Source organism: Corvus hawaiiensis, chromosome 4 (genome assembly GCF_020740725.1).
Source record: "Corvus hawaiiensis isolate bCorHaw1 chromosome 4, bCorHaw1.pri.cur, whole genome shotgun sequence".
NCBI classification, from domain to species: Eukaryota; Metazoa; Chordata; class Aves; order Passeriformes; family Corvidae; genus Corvus; species Corvus hawaiiensis.
Genome location: NC_063216.1, coordinates 39174294 through 39199889, shown reverse-complemented (window position 1 = coordinate 39199889; position 25596 = coordinate 39174294). Strand labels below are relative to the sequence as shown.

Below are 25596 nucleotides of genomic sequence, written 5' to 3'. Positions count from 1 at the left end.
GAGCGGGCGCGGGCGCGGGGCCGGCTCAGCAGCCGGGGCGCGGGGCGGGGCGCGGGGCGGGCGCGGAGGGGCGGTGCGGGGCGGGCCCGCACGCAGGCGCGGTGGGAGCCCGGGGCGCCCCACGCGGGCGCTCCCAGAGCCTCGGCGGCGGCGCCCGGCTCGGCAGCGAGGGGGGCGCGGGCCGGGAGCGGAGCTGCGGCAGCGCCGGGGCGTCGCGGGAGGAAGGCGGGAGCCAGAGCCGCGCCCCGCTCCGGTCTGCTGAGTCCCCCTCCGCTGAGCCCCACTCCGCTGAGCCCAGCTGCGCTCTCGCCGCCGACCGCCCCGCTGCCATGGGGTAGGGGCGGCGGAGCGGGGGGACGCCGTCAGGCTGTGGCCGCTGGCAGAGAGCGGAGCGGCGCCCCGCGGTGCCGGGCGGCGCGAGGGGCAGGCGCGGCGGGGCTGGGGCGGGAGGCCGGGCAGGGCAGGGGGCTGCCCCGGTGCGAGAGCGGCGGCGGCGGCAGGCGGAGAGATGATCGCGGAGTTGTTGAGCAGCGCCCTAGGGCTCGCTCTGTACCTTAACACCCTGAACGCCGACTTCTGCTACGATGACAGGTAGGGCGGGGAGCGGCGGGGCTGGGTGGGCGGGCGGGGGCTGCTCACCTGTTGGGAGCGGAGCTGAGCTTCGGCCGCCCCCCTCGTGGTGCCCGGGGCGGCGCCGGAGGGTCCCGGTGGCTCCTGGGCTCCGGGTGGCCGCGGCGGCACCCTCCGCTCCCGGGGCTTTGACAGCTCGGACTCGGTCCGCTCTAGCCCCGCGCAGCGAGAGGGGACCCGCCGTTCTAAATTGGCATGTTCTGGGTTATCCCTTATGCGCGGTGTCAGCGGGGCGCCGGCCGCCTCCCGTCCCGAGCCCCCGCGGGAAGTTGCTGTCCGCTGCCGGGCTGCGCTGGGCGGCCGCGGGGAGCGGAGCCCCGCCGGCGGGGAGCGACGCTGGGCTGGCTTGGGCTGCCCACCTGCTCCTCTCCTGGCTGTACCTGCCCGCCGGAGCTGCGAAAAGGCGCTGTTCTTAGTCAGGGGAAATTCCGATTTGTGCCTTTTCCGGTGACTTAATCTGATCGCATTTAAAACAGATGCATAATTATAATGTATTATTAGGGAGAACAGCACGCCTGGCTAAACTTATTAACCATCCTGGGGTGATTCATGCTCCATTGGAATTAAACCATCCAAAAAGTGAGCCGGGATTGACTTTGACAGCGTTTCATCAGCCTCTCTCCTCTGTGGCCAGAGCCCGTCTGGCCCGGGGACGGGCGTGCGGGGGGCTCCGGCGGGCCCGGCCCCGACCCGTCCCGGCAGCGTGGCTGGAATCCTGCGGGAGCCGGCAGCTGGCCACGCGTGCGGGGGTGCCTGTGTGGGAGCGAGGGAGGGACGGAGGAATGCCCCTGGCCGGGTGTGTGAGCGGAGGATCTTACGGCGCGGCTCAGGTTCACGGTGCCGGCGAACTCTCTGAGCAGCTGTCAGGCAGGGTTGGTGCCTTGGAGCCTTTGGTGTGACAGGAGGAACGCGAGGAAGCACGGTGAGGCGGGATGAGGGATGTGCCTGATCAGGAAGATGTTTGCTGGATGAGTTGAACTTCCCTGCACGCTGATGGGATGCGAAAGGGTCAAATGTGTCTTTGATTGGGCATTTGCCTTGGGAAATAACCTGCCTGTCCTGGAGTAATTAGTTACTAAACTTGGAATTTTCCTCCCTTAAGCGGTATTACAGTGCACCTGCCGTGTTTAAGATCTGTCACGGCTTCCAGAATACTCCCCCCTGTTTTCAAGGCTTGCTACTATTAAACCTATTATACTGGAGGCAAATGCCAAGTGTTAGTCCTGGTTTAGGTCTCCGGCTGGGAACAGAGTTGGCTACATAATGTGGCAATTCAGGCTTCAACCCTCCAGGTCATTTACATGTACTTGAAGCCTTGTGAGCAATTAAATGGTTTTAGGTTTCTGTGAGTCTTCCAATTTTCTACAGTGATTTTTCTTAAACCTGTTTCAAAGTTTTGAAGCTTCGTTCGTAAACAATAAAGGAGAAAAGTCTGCTGTTGCCCTGAAATGTGAGGTCTGAGTTGGATCAACAGGAAGTAGTGAATATTTTGATACAGTGATGCTATTATAAACCTGCTTATTATAGTTAAGAACTGCAGGAGCTGTGGAATATTTACATAACACTACATAGCATATGTTGCAATGTTTGGGCAAAACTGGGTTGTTTAAGCACAAACTTAAAAGGCTGTCCTGCAGGCCAGTTCAAATGGGCTAGGCATAGAAAGCAGTATGAAGTACTTTCTGGTGCTGTTGATGTCGAGGTCAAGGTTACTCTTGGTCTTGCCTGAGTGTGCTTTAATGCGGTTAGAAAAAAGTGGTATTTGAGTGTCATCTCTGAAAGTGTGGAAAAGATAATCACACACTGATTTTGCCAGTACTAATCCCAGGCTGTTTAAAAGGTGTTCTAAAAGATGGCTTTGTTCATGTGTTTACCTCCTAACTAAATAAAGTACTTCTCATCATTGTAGCTAAGATTTAGGCATTGACTAGAGTGCTCTAAAAAAGCCACTTAATGGCATTTGTGTATGTGGGGGTCATCTAATTAGGGTGTTTTTCAATTGCAGCACTGGAAGGGACAAGGCAGAAAGGGCTGTTTAATGCTAGTAATTGTTGAACTAGAAAGGGTTATCTATTCAGAGAGGCAGGCTCTCAGACCCAAAGTATTCTTTTAACTGTAATCACAGAATCTTGCTGCCCCACAGGGGTCGGCTTAAAATGTAACAGTAGAAAAGGAGGTCGATGCTGGAGCTGCAGGACACAGCCCTCCATGTGGAAGATGGATCATACTACTAACTTTAACTGAACTAAGACTGTGCATTTAAGCTGGGAACCAGCAATGTCTTGTTTTAGGAGGGCAGCATATTGCCATGGCTTTTTTTCTGCTTCCTTTGCCATTATATTGAAATTACATCACTCTTCTCTTTTTAATATAGTGATCAAACTTACTACATAAAGCGTGTCTGTAATTGCTATCTGTATTTTTTTATGTAGGTTGGGCAAGATTAAGTGGCATCATAAAACTTCTTATAGCAAAATCAATTTTCCAGTGGTAAAACTTAATATTTTAGCAGCAGCACAGCACCAAACTCAAGACTGTATGGACAGTGATATAATAGACCTGCTTGTAGTCTGGGTTTTGACTCTGTATCAAAAGATTCAATATTTTGTGTCCCACCCTTTACCCACTTAAACAGTCATGAAACAGCATGAATTTTAAGCCTGAGGAAGTTGAGTGAGCAAGTGTACATGTTCTTACTTTACATCATTAGTCTGCCTAACTTGTTTCTTTCAGGCTAAGCAGATATGTTGCACATAATCAATGCAATCCTGATATTTTTGAGCAGTTGACTTCTTCATTATTTTGAATGAAAGTATCAGGTGTCAGTTTCTAGTCAGTTTCTAGTCAGTTTCTAAAGACAAGAGCCAGTGTTGTTGGAGTTTTTTCTGGTTGTTTTTTTTTTGTTCTGTAGATGTAGACCTAGAAAACACAAGCTTTTGCCACCCTGGTCCCTGCCACAGTAATTCTTACAGACAGCTGTGATATTTCCTAGTTAACGTGTGTAGATTATTACTGAGAGTTTCACCTCCCCGGCTCAAAATCTCTTTGTTCAGCTAGGAGCAAATAGATGTATTTTTTCCCCTCTTTTTACTTATTCATTTGAAGCTGAATGTGGCATGCAGTAACCCAAAACAAGAGATGAATGAGGAAAGAAGGGGGAAAATATTTAATGCCACAGTAGATCACATTTCTTGTTAATAAAGGTTTATTTATTGCTAAGCAAAATCGTCTTGAAACTGGTAACAGGGTAGAGAGAAATGCAATTTCCATTCCTGTAGATGTGTTAAAGATCTTGCTTGTTGCACTGTGTTAAATCCAGTTTCTTGCCAGATTAAGGGCGGCTAATCTTTGCACACACAGTTTGTATTTCATGCTAGTATCTACCAGTATTTCAGGAGGGAAACCCATTGCTGCAATTAGGCTTACACATGACTATTTTTGTCTTGCCATTTAAGCCCCACCAGCCCACCTGGCAATTTGACCTGCAGGTGCCTTACACTGAAGCTGTCGTCCTTCATGTGGCCTGTGCTGACTAAGACAGGTCACTGTCAGTTTATAGCTGGGCTGGGGAAGATTTAGTGCTCTGAGTATCTGAGGTCATGCATTTTTACAGTGAACATGGCAAAAACAACTCATCTGTTGTGCTGGTCCTTTCTTCTAAGTCTCAGAAGAAAGGCATATTTTAGGGAGAGTATGGTAGGAAGCTTTAACCTTGAGTGATGTATTGTCTCAGTGACACATTGACAAAATCGGTATTCTGGAAAATGTGTACAGATTTGTCTGTGTGGGGCTCTTCCATGAAATTTGGTAGCACAGGCTAACTTTCTCTAGCTTGCACTGCATTTTATTTAGCAAGCCTGAATGGGACAGCCTTGCTGATGGTAGAAAATATCCATCAGCCCTGTTTCGAAGCCGCTGGGCAATATTCCAGGCTGCGTTGAAGAAATCCTGTTAAATGTTTTCACCCTGTAGTGTCAGACTTGCATCATTTAAAAACAGGCCGAGCCCATACACATTTGACAGTACCTCTGTTGGGTTTTCCACATGGGATTTAATCTAGCAAGTGACCCAAATACGTGCACTAGAAGAACAAGTGTAAGTACACTGGGGAAAATTACTTGCCATCTGTCTCCTTGATGTGTGTGTATATTTGATTATTAATTTACATCTATGATTTTTATGGCCCCTTTTTGTCGTCTTCTCAAATTTTCAGCTCCAAGTGCACCTCTCCAGTAGCTTTTAGTATCTCCAGTTTACAGGTAGCTGCAATCTCCTGAATTCTAGGAGTGAGTTTGGTGATGGGGAGACAGGGACTTGCGTGCTTTCTCTGTAGTGCTTTCCCTTTGTCCCCTCTGTTCCATCTTCTGCATGCTAATTTCAAAGCACCATAAAGATAATTTGTATATGAAACATATTTCATATACAGATATATAAAGGAGCTTTAACATTTTCATAAAGGAATAAAGGCAACTTGGAGAAGATGCCTGAGTAACTTAGCCTGTGTAATAAAGGTTTATAGTTGAGTTTGTGTTGTATCTGAGTATTAACCGAGTGAACCAGTACCCGATTATCTAATAGGATGAACCCGGCACAATAATATTCTATTAGTACCAGTTCTTTTTTAAATGCTGAACATAACCTAAATATGTATTTGACTTTTCATTTAAAAATGGTTTCTACATAAAAAATTATGTTGAATGAAACACCTTGATCAACATGTGAAATCTTAGTTTCATCAAAATATAGGTGGGCGGTTTGTTTGGGTTTTTTTTTACATTTGAGATGCTGTAGTATAGAAATTTTAGAAAGCAAGAAAGAAATTATGTCCCCACAGGCTTTATTTTAAGTTTCTTGTTGCATATGTAGCACTAGCATAAAGCATGTCATTTCTGGTAGCTGGTTCAGAGAATAAATTCATCCCTGTTAGCAGACGGAGAATCTCCCTGAGTCACTGATGGGATGTGCCTCATCTGCAGGAAGTTCTTCCAGCACACAATGGAGTTACAAATTCAAATGATTGACTTTCTCCAACATCTCCCATATGTATTCCAGCTGCACTTTTGAATCCTTGAAGTTTGCCAGAGTGAAAGTCGCTGAAAAGGCTCAGAAGTATCTCATCTCAATTTGTTAACCATCTGATAGCTGCAAGAGTGATGAATTAGAGTTCCTTTGCTTCCCTCGTCTGGAAGTTTGCCCTTCCCTTGTTGTTTGCTGCTAGTTTTTTTTTTTTTAATTCTTTTTTTCTGTGAAGTTGACTGAATCAGACTTTGCTGTTTGTTTATGGAGTTTCTTTCTTTAGCTGAAATATTTGATGCTGAAACTGATGCAAGACTGCTGGCAACCCGTGGTGAGAGTTGCTCCAAATACACAGTTGGAGAAACAGACTAAATCTGAAGGTGGAGATGCTTAGTGTTATTGTTACTTATGTAAAGGTGAATCTGTTCTTTGGGCCAGTGTTTTATGTTAGATTTTTAAAAAAAATTATTTCTAAATATTTTATAGGCTTTATTCAGATTTTGGGTTAACTGTTTTTTTGTAAAAGAAACCTTTTTAAACTGTCCATTTCCTTCTCTGTTCTTTTAGCTAATTTTTGTCTGAAATGGTTGTTTAAAAGGTGGAAGCATTTTATCTGGAGACCTGAACCTTAAGCTGAAAGTTTTAAAATAAATTTTGGAATTTCTCTTGATTGTGAAAGCCTATTGTTTCTCTTTGGGCTTGACAGCCTTTGACTCCCTCCACTTTTCCACTTGGGGCGACTGATCATATAAACTCTCCTTATTTTCCTTTAGAGTGGGAGATTGTTCTGTGGGCAGGTTATTTAAGTCAGGATGGCAGTAGGATTTCATTTCACATCCACTAGATCAGGTTCTTATCCTGTCTCAGGATAGTCATCCAGACTTAAAATGTGTCATTTTTTGTGTGGGCAGTCCCTCCCTAGTAAGAGGGTGTAAATTTTGCAATTTCTTTCCCAGTTTTACCCTCTGCAGAGCTCCATACTAAACCATTTTTCCCCAAAGGCTAGCCTGTTGGTGAATGAAACTCAAAGAGTCAGAGGAAAGTGGTTTTTGGAATGACATCCTAAATATTACTTAACATGTCAACTCTACTGCTCAGTTTGTTACTTCAGGACAGTTGAAATATTTTGTGGACCTGTGAATGGCTTATGACAGATCTCCAAAGGCAGCAACATGCACTTGGCTCTGTCTTCAGAGGATGCTTCAGGCTAGCACAGGGTTGCTGCTGTTTGTGTATGACAGCTGATTGTGAAACAAAGAAACAAGCTGGGTCACTGTGGCAGCAGCCAAGGATCAAGTAATCTGTCAATCTCTGTTTTACTTCAAGGAAAAAGAAAATTGGTAAATCCAACTGTTTGAAACTGATAAAATTTTGTGGCCCAGCCTCTGTAACTGGGGAAGGTTCATCAATGACGCTTCACTGACCATTCCTGGCCTCATTAAGCTTCGAGAGGGAGAAAAAGTAAAAGTGACTTCCTTGAATACTAATCCTTGTGTTCCCTAGGACACTTTGAATTACTCTGTTAGCCTTCATTGTCCTAGTGGCTTCATGAGAAAATTTTTCAAGAATAGTGGCAGGTTTCAGTTGGAGATAAATAATACTTGTTTACTGTCTTCAAGTCCCTTGTTTCCTTTACCTCTTCATCTTTTTAATTGCTTTTTGTTTTATTGGAAATATTGTGCTTTCAGCATAAGATATTTTGTCTTATATGTCTTGATTATTTTGATTTTTTTTTTTGTCCAGTGGTTTATTTAAGTGACCCATATTAATGCTTCAAAAACTAAGAATCACTGTAATCTGTAAAACACTGTGGGTGTATATACTATCATTATATGCAATAGGAGAATTCTATTGTATACTAAATTTGAGACTATGCCTTTTTTATCATCTTTCTTCCAGCAGAGAGCTGGACAGGCTTGCTATTAGTCTGCCACAAAGGCTCCTTAATGTATTCATGGGGGTCACTGTTGACTGCCTCAGATCATTTCCTTCTCTCCAGGATTTAAGCACATTGGCCTCAGCAGCGTTCCCAGTCCCAGCTGGCCCAGGAAGCCAGAGACTGACAGATAACACGGATTTTCTAGATGATGGTACAAACCATTGTTTCTAGATGACTGGACTGGTCCGTGGAATCCCCTATTACTCACCAACTTGTCAGTAGACCCAGAAAGCCCTGCCCTGACCTCTGACCTGGGCTTCAAGGGAGGACAGGTTTTTCTGAATTTAGCATCCTGTGTCCAGGATGGGTGTTTCTGAACTTAGTGTTACTCTAGGCTATTTTGCTAATGAGAGGCTTGTATGATTTTTAGCTCCTACATGTTTTAGTCAGCTAGTCCAATTCACATTCAGGGGAACAACGCAGTAATTGGTAGCAGAACTCCTGCTGTAAAGTCTCTGCCAGTGCCTGGATGCTATTTTCATGCAGCTTGGTAATTTGCGTACTTAAATCCTAAAAAAGGACTTGAACTCTTGAAGCAGGGTTGCTATTCAGTGACCAGAATTGTAATGGAAACATACCTGCTCAACAGCAGCCTGAGCCCTTCTGCGGTCTCTGTCCAGTCTTCTCACCTCTGTGGCTTTTTACATGCAGCAGTTAATAATTGATGCTGGGCCCAGGAACCAGACTCTAGTGTGCCACTTGCCCATCATTGCTGTAGAAGACCTACACCCAGTGCTTAGGTGGCAAACCAGTCTCTGAACACTCTCAAATACCTAACTAAAAGATACACCACAAATGTTTATCTGCAGCCTCAACTTAGAGACAGCATTTCATTTCAACAGTGTTTCCAATTGCTTGGCTACCTTCTCTAAGTGTTACTTGAGTTAACTGCTTGTCTAAGATTCTTCTCTCCCACTGATAAAAGGGAACGTAGCTCAAAGTTGGATGGCTCTGTGAATCAGGTACTTTTATTTAGGAGGTGGTGCCTGGCTAAGTGCATGGGCTTCCAATGTCATGATGCATCAGGAGTGCCTTTGCAGTATCCAGCCTCCAATTTCTCTGTAGGAATATTTCTCAGTTGATGCTTTTAAAAATAGTTTTTATGTTTTCTCAGCAACTATTGAAGCTGATAATGGTTATTTACTTTGTTATTAAAAAATCCACCATGGAGTTCCAGTATAATGAATAAAGCACTAAGAGATATTCTTCTACTGAAAATAGTCTCCTGAAGCTTATGTTTGGAGCAGTTTTAAGGTGACATAATTACTTAGTGGGGGGAGGAGGAAAAACCCCGGAGTCACTGGATGTTGTCCATTACAAAGATCTTTAAGAATTAAGGAAAATTAAAACCTGTCTGTATGTAGGGGTCAGCCAAGCCCTTTATTGTGGAATATCATGGTTAAAACCAAGCCCTGAAATCCAGCGAACCAGCGTGAAACTGCTTTTGTCAGAATGCCCCTTGATATGTCTTCATCAAGATTCCAACAGGAGATTTAAGACTTCAGGAGGATGCCAGCTTGTGTATAGAAAAGGTTGGTGTGCTGAAGTTGCCTCTACAAGGTAGGCAGAGGAGGTTTGTTCCATTGTCATTTAAATTGTAAATATTCAGTGTGTGGCTGGTGTTGGAACCATGTGTGTTGCAGTAATTCCTGAGCCTGCATTTTTGCCCAGGGTGTTTCCCAGAGGTGTTTTGTGGCATGCTCAGAGTTAAACCTTCTGTAAGTGATGCTGTGAGTTGTCAAATTGAAGTTCTTTACTACATTAATGCCTATAAACGTGACAGGCTTTTAGTAGACACTTTGCATTGAAACATGCAATTCATTGGATTATAAAGTAATAACCAATGTCTTGGAGGCAAATTGGGGAGAACTGGAATTCTTAATCCAGGATAACTTGATTTTTCTTTTTTCACAAATGTCTGATTTGTTTCAGGTCTCTCACATGAAATCATGAAGTGGGAATTAATTTCAAAAGTTTGCCACTTCTGTGACTTTAACTTTGGTTTCTCCAAGTCTTTTGTGTGTGTGTACAGTTTGATATTGTTTTCAGAGTGTGTTTTCAGTGGTGGACCTTTTAAAAGATGTGGGAGGATCTTGCTGCCCAGTGTGCAAAGCAGCACATTAAATAATACACTTAAAAATCTTCCTTTTGAAGCACACAATGCCTGTGCCTTTATAGGCTGTTTAGTAGTTTCTCCTCTGCAGACTGATCTTGTTGTTACTTTTGGTCTTTATGTGATATTGTAGCACTTTGGAAACACTGGAATGTTCTTAGTTTCATTTTATAGCCTGTCAACTTTCCTGGGTCAGAATCAGTTATGTTTGGCTGGCTCTTTTGTTTGAGGGGACTTGTACTGGACTGCATTGAGAAGAGGATTAGGTCCAGTTGGAAATTCAGATGAGATGCCTGCAGTCACTTCCTGGCCATTAGAGTAACTTTCCTAAGTTTCCTATTTCCAAAAAAATTGTGGATTTCTCTTACTGAAGTGGAAGGAACCCATGCTGTGTTGTAGCTGTTGTTCTGTAGGTTATGAACTTTCTGCTATATACTCTTCTTTTCATGCTTCATATGCTTTTTAAAAATACATTTTTTTCTTTTAAAATAAAAATATATTTGAAGGAACACTGTGCCTTGTTTTATCCTCTCATTTCCAACAGTTATGTGAAGGTGCTGTCATGTCTTCTCTTGCATTTGATACTGTATTTATTTGATATTACTACTTAGAGTGGCAACAGTGTTGATTGTTTTAATATAAGATAAAACAAGAAGATGACTAAATTAGACTCACATTTGAGGCAGGATCTTAACAAGCCTTATTTTGTGTGTTGCACATCAGCACTCTAGATGCCACTAAAATGGGAAGAATATTTATGTCCTGGATTAAGCCTCTCTGTATTGGCCCATCTGACCTTGTTGGTGCCAGAATTTAGTTGGTGAACCATCTTGGGCACCTCTCTGAAAGGATTCCTGAAGCTTGGTTTGGAAGTTTGACTTGTGAGTCTCTAGCACAGTTGCTCCCGTTCTGCCATCCTTTCTTTGGCTTTCCAGGCCTCCTTCCAGCACCCATGCCGAAAAGAAACACTGTACAGTTCCTGGGAAGATAATTCTAGGTATGGTATGCATCTATCTATGTATTTCGTTACTGCAAAATCTTGAATTATAGCAAGAATTTCCTTGTAATAAATTCCATGAATTTTCAGTATATGTGTTTCATTTTCTTAAAACAAACAGTTTCAGTTGCACTTGAAGAAACTTTTAAAGGTTGTTTTGTTTGTGGGGGTTGTTTTCTTTTTTTTGAGAAAGGAAAGAGGGTTGCTCTGGGAAAATTAGCATTTTTTGCAGAAGAAAAGTTTCCTTTTCTGACTAATTATTTGTAATTAAACTTCTGCTCTCTTACATTTTTATAATTAAAGGAGAAGAAAACTTAGGCTTTTTAAATCACTTTGATCTGAATTAAGGTTCCAGTGCCAAAAATATAATTTAAATGCTGCATGGTTGTATAAATAAAGCCTGCTGAAAGAAAAAGTTCTAAGAGAATAATGAAAAAGTTGAACCAATTAAAATGGCATTTTTGTGTCTAGCAGCTCTTATTTTGTAGCACAAACAGTTCTTTATAGCTTCTTTGTAACACCAGTGTACTTGAATAAATTTTCTATTTTTGTGAAAAGATGTAGTTATATGTTCTATTCAATTTCACAGTACATTGTTCATCTCTTGCATGTACATCACTTGGCTTGTTAAAAATGTTAGTATTTCTCTTTAATACACATTGTGCTTCTGGAGAGTTTGCAAAATGCACTTTTATCCAGAAGACGAAAGACTTAAGGATGGGGAAAGGCCACAAAGAAAATGGTTCCTCACATTGTTGCACTCATGGTAAAAAAGCCAAGCCCAAGCTGGATCACCTGGAGTTCTGTCTGTGCTGCTGTTTGCTGCCAGGCACATTCCTGCTCTGCCTGACTGTTGAAAGCAGCTCCTGCTATGGAGATGGTTGTGGTGATGTGGCTTATGGATAATGGCTGGCAGGTGAAGCCTGAGATGGGTGCCTGCTCCACCTGAATGAGCCTGGGGCTCTGTGTCAGGATGGGCCCTGAGTGATGGTGCAAGTCACTACATCTCTTACTGCTTTGCTTCTTCCCTCCTTGTTCTTGCTCAGTATGTGATGGCAAACTTGGGGCAGCTGAAGCCGCATCTTTGGTAGGTCTGTTGTGCTGGATGGTTCCGTGTGGCTCAAGCCTTCATAAGGGTGCCTGGCTATTCTGAAATGATGACTGGGGCTTAAAGAAAGGAACTTGTTTTGTGTACTTTCCCCCAGAACTGTGAGCTGTCTAGATGCTGCTTAGGCAGGGGAGTTTTCATTTCTCTGGAGTGTGTTTTGCTGTAGCAGTGTACTTGCTTTAATTAAAAGGCTGGAGAAGCTGTGGAGAGTCTCCTTCTCTGGAGGTAATCAAAACCCACCTGGACACAATCCTGTGCAACCTCCTCCAGGTGAACCTGCTTTATTTAGATGGAGTGGGGTGGGTCTTGCACTAAATATCCTCCAGAGGTCCCTCTCAAAAGTAGTAATTATATGAATGTTTAAATTACTTTTAGATTTTATAAATCTGTTTTGTTTAATGTTGAATGAGTAGATTTGTATGTGTTCCAAGTAGAACCTGGCTTACCCTGATGGAGTTGAGTAACTGGAGTTTCATGCCTGACTGATACAGGTTAAAAGCAAAAGGAAGGATTGAATGTCCGGTGACCAAGGAAGTTAGTTGGTCCTCTGGAATTTAGAGCATGCTTCTAGCATGTGACAAAAGAAAATAGGATATTAATGAAAAAGGTGATGTTTATATGTTAACAAAACTGATCTACTAAAGTACTACAGTAAACCTGTGAGAATTTTCAGGAAACTTTTCTCCTCTAGGGGACAGTCAGCTCTTTCTTCCACTTTTTTCCTAAATGTTCCGTTTTCAATCAATATGAACAATCCTGTCCAAGAACAATTAAAGGCCACCTCATTTAGGGGCTGTGCAAGTGTGTGGTGAGGAAAGGATCCCACAAAGAAGAAAGGCGTTAAGGAATACTGGCTTTCACCAATTTGTGTGCCACATACCTAGTCTGCTAGCTTGCAATACTAATAATTATTACCATTTGGTATTTTACTCTTGAAAAATGATGAAAATACTGACTGATATAGGAATACCTGTAGCGTTTTGTCCATATATCACTAAGATAAGTGTTAACCCTCTTGTAATTCTGAGCTGTTGACTTGATGTGCATGGAAATAAACTAGCTTTTCAGGAAAAAAGGTTTGCTGCTCTTTGCAGCTCTAGATCTTGGGGCTGCTTGATGATAGTCTTGGAGAAGAAGGCTTCTCTAAGCAGTCAGTTTGGGTAGTACAGATGTACAGGTACCATGGTGATGAGTATCATACATGTCTTGAAAGGCTCTGATGCAGTAGCTTGGCACAAAGTACCACCCTGTTAGGCACAGTTTCTAGGAACACATGCTGGGTGTGATATTTCAATCTACCAATTTGGCTCTGTGCTTGGTTTGTTCTGAACACCTTGCAGACTGAAATTTGTACATTTTGTTGAGGTTCTCTGTGTTGTAGCTTATTGTAGGCAGGAAGTTTCAGTTTGTGTTCGCACTATGCTCGCTAATTGTAAATGATGTGAAAGAGCACAGGAGTTTATTTTATAGCAAGAAGATTTAAAACTCAGTTTCTTCCTACTGAATCCTAATGTTAGGGTACTGTTTTCTTAAGTAAAATGACTCTAAAGCATAAAAATAAAGAACTAAGACACAGGTAAATTTAAGTATGGGAAACATTACAGGATTCCAGAATAAAGAGTTATTTTATTACTACCTGTCCCTCAGTCTTTCTGTAAATATTTAAGGAATAATATAAGTGATGTGGGTGAGAATTTTCAGTAATGAGTGTGGTTGAAATAATTTATCATTTTTTTTCCTGCTTGTCTTGTGTAATTGAAAAAATTCTGCTCCAAAATACAAATTGCACTGGATCTTAGTGTGGGCAAGGATATAAGGACATCTGGTCTTTGTGTAGCATGGTGGGAGTGATGGCTGAAGGTTTTTGCTTGAATAAGGGCACTGAGAGCACTTTATTTTGCATACTTCTTTCAAGATAAGAAATCATGGGGAAACATCTGTGTGTAGAGTACGGAAATGTATGATGTTGTACTTTATATGCTGCTGTATGCTGTATTAGTGGAGAGTATTTGTTTTCCATCCTCATTTTTCTTGGATTGGAATCCTATATAGAAGTGCATGAGGTAGTAGAGAATGGTCTTGTTAAGGAATAGCAGATACCGTGATAATTCTAAGCATGAATCTGAAACTGTACCAGTTAGTCCTTTGCCAAGAGTAAGTGAGCACACTTGCAGAGTAAGTGCTCAAGGAAGACTTGCTTGTTATGCTGTATTATGTGTTGTAAAATGCAAAAGAACCCTTTTCGTAACAGGATGGTTGCATTTAATATGCATACTTAATTGCACATATAACTATATATATAGCTATATATATACACACACAAAATAAAAGACACAGTTTTTCATCCCATTTATACTGGCATGCTATCTTATGTCTGTACCAGCAGTACAGGTCATGGATAAAGTGAAGGGCTGGACCCTGCAATCGGTGACTCTTCCAACAGAGTGATTAAATTATTATCCAATTATGCCCTTGGGAGTTTCTGAGCTTATAAATATAGTAAGCAGTATGGTAATCAGAAAAAGCAAAATGTTTTTTTTGTGTTTAGTGAGTTCTTATTTCTTTAGTCATTGTTCTGAATTTCATCAGGAACTGCTAAATTCTTACTTTCTGCAGCAAAGGATCTCTTCTGACTTTGCAGTATTTGGGTTTCCTTTTTTTCTGCTGAAGGTTAGAAGTCAGCTGTTTGGGTCATCTTACTATCCATGTGTTAAAATAAAACTAAATGAGGAAGCAAATGCAGAGATTATATTTCAGGTGTTGCTTCAGGAACTGACTAAACCTTGATTTAATTGAATTCAATTTAGATTGGTTGAATATTGCTGCTGTTCTAATTAAAGGAAGAGAACTGCAGCTTACTAATCTGTTTTTCTTGTACCTGCCTAAAATTTATTCTTTTTTGAAGTACAAATGAACAAGTGAATTCTTCAGCTGAGCAAAGTCAGTGTTTGTGCCTAGACAATTATGCATTAACTATTTCTTGCTTACTGGCATGGAAAAAATGAGCAGATTGGACAGGATGGATATCCTGCTTAGTAATATTCAAAAAGAAGGATAAATATAACCTAATAATCTGCTTTAGTGATGATCTGTTTATTTTGTCCTAACTTAGTTAAAATCAAAAGAAAGGCAAATAATTTTGTAGGTTGGATGTGCTAGTAAGAGATAAAATGGCTGCGGATGCTTTGGCTTTGCAGTTGGGACTTCAGTTTTACAAACACTTGGACATGTGTTCAGCTTTTCAGATGTAAATAGTCCCATTAGATGAAATCTGGGTCTAAATGGAATCGATGGTAAAACCTATGGCAATTTAAATAAGGCTAGAATTTCATGAATGAGTTCAGTGAGACTAGCTGTATACATAAAGCCTAACACATGGCTGAGTGTTTGCAGGATAGAGGGCCTGCAAGGATAAGAGGCTAAGACCCTTGTGACACAGTTCGAAGTCTGACCTGTCTTGCTGCTGAATGATGAAGAGACACAGTGAGGAAGTAGGTGACCAGTTTGTGCATAAACAAATGCAGTATATAAAACATCATAAATAACTACAATTCATAAAATGCTTGGTTGGTCCTAAATAATGAAGCAATGAAAGTGTTTATGGGATGTCCTTGTAATATATTTTTATTTTATATTTTTGGCATAAATACATGAAAGTATCATTATCATGTTTCATTATTCAGAAGAACTTAATAGCAGGACACTTTCTTTTGGAAGAGGGGAGGTAAAATAGAAATTACAGGGCAGCCTCTCCCCCCTCCAACTTGTCCTTTCAGTTGTAGGAGTCATGCAACATTCGATAATTGTGTCAACTCTTTTAATTATCATGTATATTAACTACTTAATTTTACATCACACTTGGTAAAGAAACGCTGTGGGTATTACCATAATTGTGATGGTTCTCACCATCTGAGGCTTCCCCTCCAGATGTTTCACCAGTTTGCAAATTTGATTTGGAGCTGCATGTGCAGCAAAACAACTGTTATATACACTAACAGATCTGTCTCTCTTTGTGCAGAGCATCTTTGCAGAGCCTAGTTTCACGTTTCTTGGTGAGAAATATTATTGAATGACTGCCCTCTTAGAATCCTGTGAGATTTAGATAAGTGCAGTTTTCCGGGTTTTTGAGGGAGTCCTAATTTACATTTCATAACACACACAAAGCAATTAGCATGAAGTCTTAAGGCAGCTTGACAGTCCTTTGTGCCTATGGAAACAGTTACAAAGTAGTGCATGTGCAGATAATGTTATCAGGTGCCCTTTGTGCGTGCTCACTTGTTTTACCTGGGGCATACTAAAAAGCTGCAGTCTAATTCTCATTTAAACTCAACCTGCTCTATTGTATGATGAACTTGCATAAAGAGAGAAATGTTGAGGTCTTACGAAAATAATAGGTACTGTTCATTGTTCTGAGTGACCTCATTTTGTCACACTAAGGCTGTTTTTTCTCTGTGTGCATGGCTTTAAATGCCAGGTGATGGGAGGAACATGACCTCCTAGGTGAGGTGAGATTCAGGCTGCAAAGCTTCTTTCTGTCTTTGCTCTCTCTCTCTCCTCATAGGTGGGTGTAGAACCTTGTCTCTTCTCCAAGTTGGAGACTAATAGTGCCTGTGTGTTTGGAAAATGGAGAAGAAGATCCCAGCTGCATTGTCCTGCTGATTGTGCAATCCAGTCCAGCTGTTGCTGGGGGATAGAGAGGGGAGACTTGGTGTAGTGGGCAAGAAGGCAAAGAAGTAAAGCAGCAAGACGGTAGAAGGTTTGACACTGGTACCAAGCTCTTTGGCTGTTGTGCGCAGATGACTGGGGTAAATACTTCTGTACTTCTTACTCAGTCTTTGTTGATTTTTTTTTTTTTTAAGGTTTAAGGCATTTTTGTTTCAGTCTGATAAGATACTGATGCAATTTCGTTCAATTCAGTTGCTTTATCCAGCTGTGTAGGGAGCAATGCCTTAGGGTGCTTTCATGAACTCTTGAGAAGAGATTTTCTGCCCTGAGGAGTTTTGGACTGAAAGGTAGGAGAAGAGCAGCACATGGAAAAGAGGCAGTGTATGCATAGTGGTCCTGTGTCTTAGAGTGGTGTTTGCAGGTACAAGAGCCATCTAAACATTATGGTGTCAAATAGGGGAGGTCTGAAGAAAGGAAAAGGCAAAGCAGAAGACATAGGAGAAGGGTGAAGTGAGATATAGACCTTGTTGGCACTTAAGTGAGTGAGATGCAAAAGATCCAAACCCAGTACACAAGCTGAAAGAAAAATCTCTCAGAGTATGAATGCTGCTGCTGCCTTTGCTGAGAGACATTGTCCCTGGGCTTTGGCAATCTCAGCTGTTTCTGTTGTAGCAAGCCAGGCTGGCTCAAACTGCTTAAGCCTGTTTGCTTGATGGGAACAAACCTAAGATCGATTACACCATCAGCATGGTCATCAGGTCTGAAGGGATGAGTGTTACTAGAGTAAATGAGGGTAAGCAATCAGTGCAGATAATCTGGTTGGAGGGTACCAGGGAAGCCTGTCCAGAGAGGTCTCTGGGGATTTCACTCCTGCCTTTCATGGGTTTTCAGCTTGCTCTTCTAACCTGTTCTCTCTGTCTCCCTGGGTGGTTTTTCTCCTCTCATGTTTCCTATAATGGAAAGCTGTTAAGTCATATACAGAAAACAGATGCTGGAACCAAAGGAGGAGAAATGAGCAATGACTTACTTAATAGATTTAGTCCCATTCAAGAAGAAAGACACAATATGGCCTAAAAAAGAGAGAAATTGTTTGGAAAAGGAAAATGGATAAAACAGTGTGACTGAAAACAGAGACTTAGGTGATGCTGTGCAAAAACTAGATGGCTGCAGAAGCTACAGTTTTGTGATTGCCTTGTTTGGCTGTTCCTCACACTAATTCCTAGTTTGGGACAGACGGTGATGATGCGGAGCGCTGCTGCTTTAAACTGGCCCTTGCCAAGGCTGCTGTGTGGCTAATGAAGCACGGGGCTTTAACCTCGTCTTGGCAATAGCGGTTTGGATGGAAGTACAAGCTGAACTATCATCAGAGACAAGGCTATTTTTAGGGCTATGTGTATGAAGAAATAGTTGATATAAAGTTACAGAAACTCTTGAAAACTGGCCCTGTGCCTTGTGCTTTGAATATTTTATACTAAAGAAGTTTTCAAATCCTTCTCAACATGAGAACTGACTGTGAGTGTCAATCATAGCACTGCATGTGGTAGTTGTTTATTACCCCACTTTTAGATTAAATGTTACAAATTAAACAAGTATTCTTTTCCATGTTTGCTTAGATTATTGTTATAGAAGACACACATATTTAATTCCAGGTAGATAGGCTTTTCTCTTTCTTTCTGGACTTACTCTTCTTTCCTACCATGTCTTAGCTTCAAGGACAAAGGAAAACTTAATTTTTACATTAAAGAAGAAATTATTTGTAAAGACACATTATACTCCCAGGCTTCCAAGACTTGTGGTCTGAAACTGGAAATGTAGCCACAACTAATGTATTCAGAGACCAGCTCAGTGTGGCGTTTTACTGAAATGTTTGGTGAATGCTCTCAAAAGCAATGAGTGAAGCTTTAAAAGTTTTCTTGTAGTTTCCTATATACTGCCTGACTTTTAATGCTGGCATAATCTAGGTAAAAATGCATTATATAATTAGACCTATCAATTTACCATGAAAAACAGAACAGCGATAGTGTTCCCCATCCTCATTAGCTTGTTCATGTATCTCCCTCTCTCATCCTAAACCAGGAAGAAAACACTGAGATTTTCACATTGTTGCCATTTTGTTTTTTTTAATATACCATTTTCTTAGGTAAGGGGAATGCTTTAGAAGTGCTAGTGGTTATGGCCTGTGTTCATCTTTAGCTGATACAGCATTTCTTATAATGCATCTGTATTCTGTGGGATTGGCTTGGTACCTAGTGGCAGAACTGGTCTGTGTGTGGTGTGGGAGCAGCGTGCTCGCACAGGCGAGCCAGTAGCAACTGCAGAGAAAGTCTTCTTGCACCCTGGAAGTGCTGCTTCCACCCAAGCTGTTGGTCAAGGTAATGCTATGAAAACAATTAAAGTGCTAGGTAGATAATGGCAAAATTCAGAAGGCAATAATAAGACCTATTATATGTAAAAGTAAAAAAAAAAAAAAAAAATTATAGCGAGCATTCAGGAATGCTAGTACTTTGCGTAATGATTTTATCACGTGATTTGGTTAACTATCTTAAGTTTGTGTGGCAATAATATTCTATTTTCAAGGTGATTAAGTTGGAGTTTTGAAGACTCTTTAAATATGAGGAACAACTGCAATCTCTGTCCGACCTAAGAAAGGACTAAAAGCAGGAAATCGTCCAGGGTGACATATGGGCAGTGCATACTCTTGATTTCCTCTGAGATCTAAATATACTCAGAGTCTGAGCTGAAACAGCATCGTTTGTGTGCTTCAGTGTTAATCTGAGTTATATGCTAGAGTTATACCTCTGTCTTCAGGGCAGATGTAGCCAGAAAACTGAGATGGAGACCAGGACCAGACTTAGTCAATAAATGGCTTATCTGCAATATGAGTGGTTCAGAAGAATAAACTATGTAATTTCCAATTTATTATCACAACATGAGTTCTGAAGCAGTCTGATCCTTCTAGAGTTGCGTCCTTGCTATTTGAGAGACTATAGAAATAGAAGCTGTTCTAGCCCTAAAAAGGTTGTTGTTCAGACCCCTACTCTGGAACAAAAGCCCCCACCCAAAACCAACATACTTCCTATCTACCCCTGCCCATTTTTTATTTTACTTAGTAGGATTGCTTTTATAAACCTAAACATTGGTATGGCTGTCTTATTTTTTTAACAACATAAAAATCTCAGAGATTTTGCTCATGTTTTATTTCTGATTACTTCATGCTGTGGTTATTGATGAGATAATAAAAATCTGTATCTGGAGCATTGTTGTGGGGGAAGCAATTTGTGTGCTATGTTTCTCATCAACCATAATTAAAGCATTGACTATTACAATCAAAATTAATTGTGTTTAATAGAGGATTGCTGTACCTTTTTTTCTTTTTGGTTATGTATCCAAATCATACACTCGTAACTTCCCTTTCATGTTTCAGAAAGCTTTTGGAAAAGTCTGTTGTCCTCTTTCAGTGTAACTATCTCTAGGAGAGAAGGGATTCAGTATTTCCTGAAGGTAGTTATATTTCTTAAATCATTGAATCAAAATGCAATGGTTAATGTTAATAAATATTTACTTTGGTTTTAAGCTTGGAATCATCAGCAGTGCCACAAGCTAATCTGTGAATTTGCCTGAGGTGGTGATGTGAGCCTTCAGAGTGTTATATTTGAAGTTGCACTCATCCGTTGATTAACTGAATAAAATTTGCATCTTTAACAAAGACCAGCGTATAGCTTTGTCTAGGTAAATAATTCTATGCATATTTTTCAGTAGTGTTTTACAAATTTTTTTCCCTTTTAATTGTTTTAACATGACTTTCTTCTGTGTGTTGGGTTTGTTTATTTTTTCTCTTTTTTTTAATCTTTAGGGAAGCTCATTTTCAATATCAAGCAAAACCCAAATCCTATCAGAAAAAAAACGTTGGGAATAAAAGCAATTTCATATCATCATAGACCATGAACTGTGAAAGTGATACAAGCTCAACTAATCTTCTCACAAGTCAATATTAAATTTGTTCTGTCTCCTGGTTTTTGTGATGTTGTGTTTGTTTCTTTTTAAATTGTTATTTTTTTATTGTTGTCATTTGCTTTGTCTATGTTCACTTATTCTTTTCTACCTCACTCTTACACTTCCCGTGGGCCAAGGATAAACCTGCTTGGAGGTTGTACATGTCTTGTCTTGCAGGAAAAAAGCATCTTCAGTGATGGGTTGAATTCTTTAAATGTCATTACTCTCTTCTCTAAACCTGATATTTTTGTTGATTCTTATAATTCATGTAACCTGCTGCCTCTCACTTTTGTAAGTATTTGGTCAGGATGAGTGTCAGTGTTGATGTTGGTGAATACAGGTAATGGTGTCTCTTCTATATTACATGAAGTCCTTGAACACTATGAGATCATAAAATAGAAAAATGATAGGAAACCACTGTGCTTATGTAAAATGTGTTCTACTCATCAATTTTGCTCATGAGCTGCAGTACATACTCTGGGACACCTTTGCCAGCAGAGCAGATAGGTGAGAGTCTTCTCCTTGTCAAGGGTCAGGGCCCCCTTTAGATATGGAGCATCGGGAGTCTGGAGGATGTGCTGGTTTCCAAGAGTGTTTGCTGCAGAACTGGTGTGTCAGCCTCACTTAAAGCCTTTGGCTTTTCCTCCCCTGCCTGCTTTGCTCGGATAATCCTGCAGCAGCTGTCGGAGTTTCCCTTTGATTCCTCTGGCTTCAGCAAAGCTGCAGGGACACTAGAAACCTAGCCCTGACCCCTGCTGAGCTGGTGGAGATAAGAGCAACATCATCCTTATTGAACCTGTGTACCATTGCCCTATTTCAGCTCGGAGAATGGTCAAAATAAAATCCCTGATTTGATTTCCAAGGATGAGTGACCGGCAGTCCTCCCCCCATCACTGGTCCCCCAGTGATGCCAGCTGCATGTGCCCTGTCCCCAGTGCCCCTGTGGGTAGGGTGTGGAGTAGTCATGTGGTGTCAGCAGTTCCCTGTGATTGAATCCCTGCTTGTGACATCTAGAGGGAAAAAGTGGGTGTTTGTAGATCAGGTTATACTCAATTTTGATTGAGACCTGCCTGCTGTCTGTTGTTGTGATCCAGTGCAAAAAGTGTTGTCAGTGCATGTCAGGATGGGGGGAGGAGCTGCTTGCTAGGCAGCAAGAGATCAAAAACACAGAGCTGCCAAGTTGGTCCTGTTGTATTTGGTATTTGTGAGGCTCAGTGGAACCACACATCCCTTATTTTAGATGATGTCCCACTGTCCCTGAAAAAATGTCTCTTAAAAGTTTTCCTCTTATGTTGCAGTGGGGATACTGCAACACGCATATATCAAACCAGGAGTCCCGTGGAAAGGAAATATATATGGACAGACAGATTCTTGATAGCTGTTTCAGAGAGATGTTTATTTCTCCAGCCGCATGGCCGGAGCTCTGCCGAGGAACTGTTCCAGTCACGGGACCAAGGGTCCTTCTGCCCGCGCAGGGAACACAAACCAACCAATGGGAACGAGGCTGAGCAGGGACAGGGAAGCCCCGTGTCTGTGCCCTCAGGGCCCCTCTCCCAGGGCTACACGGCAGGGGAGGGACCCCAACACCTCACCCGTTTTATTTTAATAAAAGGAGAATGAAAACAACTGGATAAACATAACAAGAACAGTTTCAAGACAAAACAAGCCACCCTCCTGAGTCTTTAAATGTCCAAACAGATTCTGTGGAACATCTTAGGGCTGACAGAAGGGAGACAGAACTCTGAGCATGCTTTGTGGGGAAACTGAGGCAGGAGAGGGTTTAACTTCTTCCCTCCCCCTTTTCATCCCCCACTCGGCATTGGAAAGGGATTTTTGGGGACACAATTGGCAAAAGCATGGTTTTGTGAGGGAAACCATGGGTGAAAAAACGGATTGGGAATACACTGGGGGTAATAGGACATAGGGTAAAAGGGAAAGGTGGGATTAGGAAAGGGAGACTGTAGGGGGGACTTACAATGGAGATACTGTCTAACATGACTACGATTTTTTGCATATATACTGCCTTTTACAGGAACACCATCAGGCCCAGTGACCTGCGATGCTTGTAACCCTTTTCTCCCTAGTACAATATTAAATTCCACCACCTCTCCATCTCCCAAGCTTGGGATCCATTTTTCAGGGTTATTCTTTTTAATAGCAGTTCTATGCACGAATATGTCTTGCTGGTTGTCACACACCTTGTTATAAAACCATAATTTTGCTTAACATTATACCATTTTACTATCCCTAAGGTCTTAGTTACTATGATCTTTTCGTTTTTCCGAGTGGCTGCTGTTTTCTGTCTCGCTGCGTCTTTGCTCTCTCTTTCGGTCGCTCCCGTGTTGGAATTGTCGGGGCTGCTGGTGCCTGCGCGCTCTTCCCGGGGTCGCGTTCGGGGCTGCGCGGGCCGGGCCGGGCCACGCCGCTCAGTTCTCCGTGCGTCGCCTCCTCTGGTCACAGCTTCGCTGCCGCTGCCGGGCGCTGCACCCACATCTCGGCCGGGCCCCCGAGCGATGACCCCCCCGCGCCCTGCTCCAGCGCGCGTCTCGGCTGGGCGCGGCTCCGTTCCATCGCCACCGCCGCCAGCCGCTGCCCACACGCTGCCCCTCTCGGTCGCGCGTTCCCGGGGCTCGCTCCACCACGCGCTGCACAGGACCGGACGGGCACTGCCGGGTCCCGCCGCGCCTCGCTCCGCCACCGACACTGCGGCTCGCGTGGCTCCGCCCGCGCGCGGGAACTGCCTCGCTGCTGCTCGCAGGGCGCTCGGTGCACGTGGCCTGGGCCGCACGGTCCCTGCGCCAGGCTTCCCTTCGCCAGGACACAGCTGACATTGCTCAACAGTCTCGGTAACTAAATAATATTCACGAAAATATTCTTCCATCGGCATATATTTTGACTCCAGTATTAACTGTGTCCAAACGGTTTTCCAAAAGCCCTTGGTAAGAATTAAATCCCAAGAAACATAGAAAAAGTTCTTAAACAACCATGCCAGGAAGTGTTTCAGTTCTTTTTGAGCTTGAATCAAGCTAAAATTTACAAATCGTTGTTCAAGAATCATTTTAAGTTTAAGATAAATGTCCATATGCGGCTCTGAGAGCCAAGAGTCTTCCCACGGTTCCTCCATAGTTTAGATATGGAATAGCAAAGCAAAACCAAGAAGAGGAATCCAAAGTTTCCAGGGTTTACTCACACAAATCAGTCGCTTAGGGATCGGGGATCGTTCTGCTCTCAATTCTCCACCATTTGTTGCAGTGGGGATCCTGCAACACGCATATATCAAACCAGGAGTCCCGTGGAAAGGAAATATATATGGACAGACAGATTCTTGCTAGATGTTTCAGAGAGATGTTTATTTCTCCAGCCGCATGGCCGGAGCTCTGCCCAGGAACTGTTCCAGTCACGGGACCAAGGGTCCTTCTGCCCGCGCAGGGAACACAAACCAACCAATGGGAACGAGGCTGAGCAGGGGCAGGGAAGCCCCGTGTCTGTGCCCTCAGGGCCCCTCTCCCAGGGCTCCATGGCAGGGGAGGGACCCCAACACTCTTACTATTTATAATGCATGCTTCAGCATGCATTTGTGAACTAACTGTACTCAGGAAGGGTGCTCTGCCGTTGATTCCGTTCTTTTCCTGCAAAGCATCCCCACTGTTTTGGAAATGGCTTAATATATAATCTGCAGTGTGAGGAGGCTGGCAGTGAGAAGGGTAGGTGATTAAATAATTCCGTAAATACTGATAGACAGTTTGAACATATACGGCTCAGATTAACTGCCTCCACTTTATGGACATCATTATCTGTTAAAATAATTTGTTTTCCTATAGGTAAAAATTTAATCTTCTAATTTTAAATTAATCTGGGTTTAATTTGTATTAGTGCAATCTACTTTCTCTTTCTGTTTTGACGTAATGTTCTACTCAGCTAGGCAGATCCAATAGTTTTAGCATTGGAACCTGGTACATGAGACCTTTTAAAGTATGTAGGAATTGCAGATTGCCTTTTCTACAGCTTCCACGTCACTTTGTTTAATAGTAACATTTTCAATGTCTAGAAATGTACAGGGGTGATACAAAGATTATGCCTTATTATTTCAACCTACAAACACTCTTCTTTAAGGAACTGGACTTCGCAATAACCCTCGTACCCTCAGCCCCTCTACACAGTATTAATCCCAGCATAACTGCTGAAGGGTACATGTACAAGATTGAAATGTATTTCTGCAAAGACTTGCAATGTCATGAGATTAAACATGTGTTTTCCTCCCTTTTGTTGTTATCAAAATGTCTAGATTGTGGCTTTGTTACTAGGTGGCCAGTGTAAGCTTGGCTTTGACCCTTCTGTGAGGTATCAGAAACTCCTGTCTGAAGATGTTTTCAGCTCCGAAGTCACCTAGTCTTGAAGCATTTCTCTTTGTCCTGCTGCTGGCAGTACTGATCTGACAAGCTGCAGGTAAAAGCAGCAGCCCGAGGTCCCCACTCACAGTGTGTCTGGGGACCTCAGGGGCCACGCATGCTTCTGGCTGCCTGAGAGCTAAAACCCAGGCAGGAACATGAGAACCTGCTTACGGGTGCCTGAGCTGCTGGTGCATCCGGGTAGAATTAGTACCTAAGTGCTTTTTGCACAAGGTATTATGAATACCATCCTATCACCATTTCAGAACCCAGAGTGAAACAGAGCCCTTTGTGATTGTTTGTTCCTTTGTGTGCTTCATGGCTTCCTAATTAAAAAAAACACCTAATGTGTCTGTTCAGTTCATTCTTTCAAAGCAAGAAATATGCATTTATGTATTGGAAAGGGGAGTCTGTCTTTTATCGCTTTCTTTTTTAATCTGAAAAAGGTGGTAGGAAAGAAAGAAATACAAAATCAGTGTTTGAATTAATTTTCTCCTGATTTTGAAAAGGGCTTTTCTCACATACTGATTGTAGTTTGTGCTTTGAAAATAGTTGTTATGTGTGTAGCTCCTAGTGTGCCACACAGTCACTCTGTGAATGCTGGATGGGGACTGAAGTCAACTTGGCCTTTAGCCATTCTTTGCTGAGCTAGTCAAGCTTTACTCAGCTGTCCAGTGGATCTCTCCAGGTCTTGCAGGTTTACAGACTCTTACCCAGGGCAATTGTCAGGAGTTCCAGTTTGTGGCA

At 42.4% G+C, this 25596-nt stretch overlaps 1 protein-coding gene across 1 annotated transcript in view; it reads left to right on the top strand.

Moving 5' to 3' along the window:
* The first annotated feature begins 452 nt into the window (after nucleotides 1–452).
* Nucleotides 453–25596, top strand: part of TMTC2 (transmembrane O-mannosyltransferase targeting cadherins 2) — a 242273-nt gene continuing 217129 nt past the window's right edge. The window contains exon 1 of the mRNA XM_048301536.1: nucleotides 453–591. Coding sequence (XP_048157493.1) covers nucleotides 509–591 — 83 coding nt within the window. The 5' untranslated portion in view covers nucleotides 453–508. The remainder of the gene's footprint in view (nucleotides 592–25596) is intronic.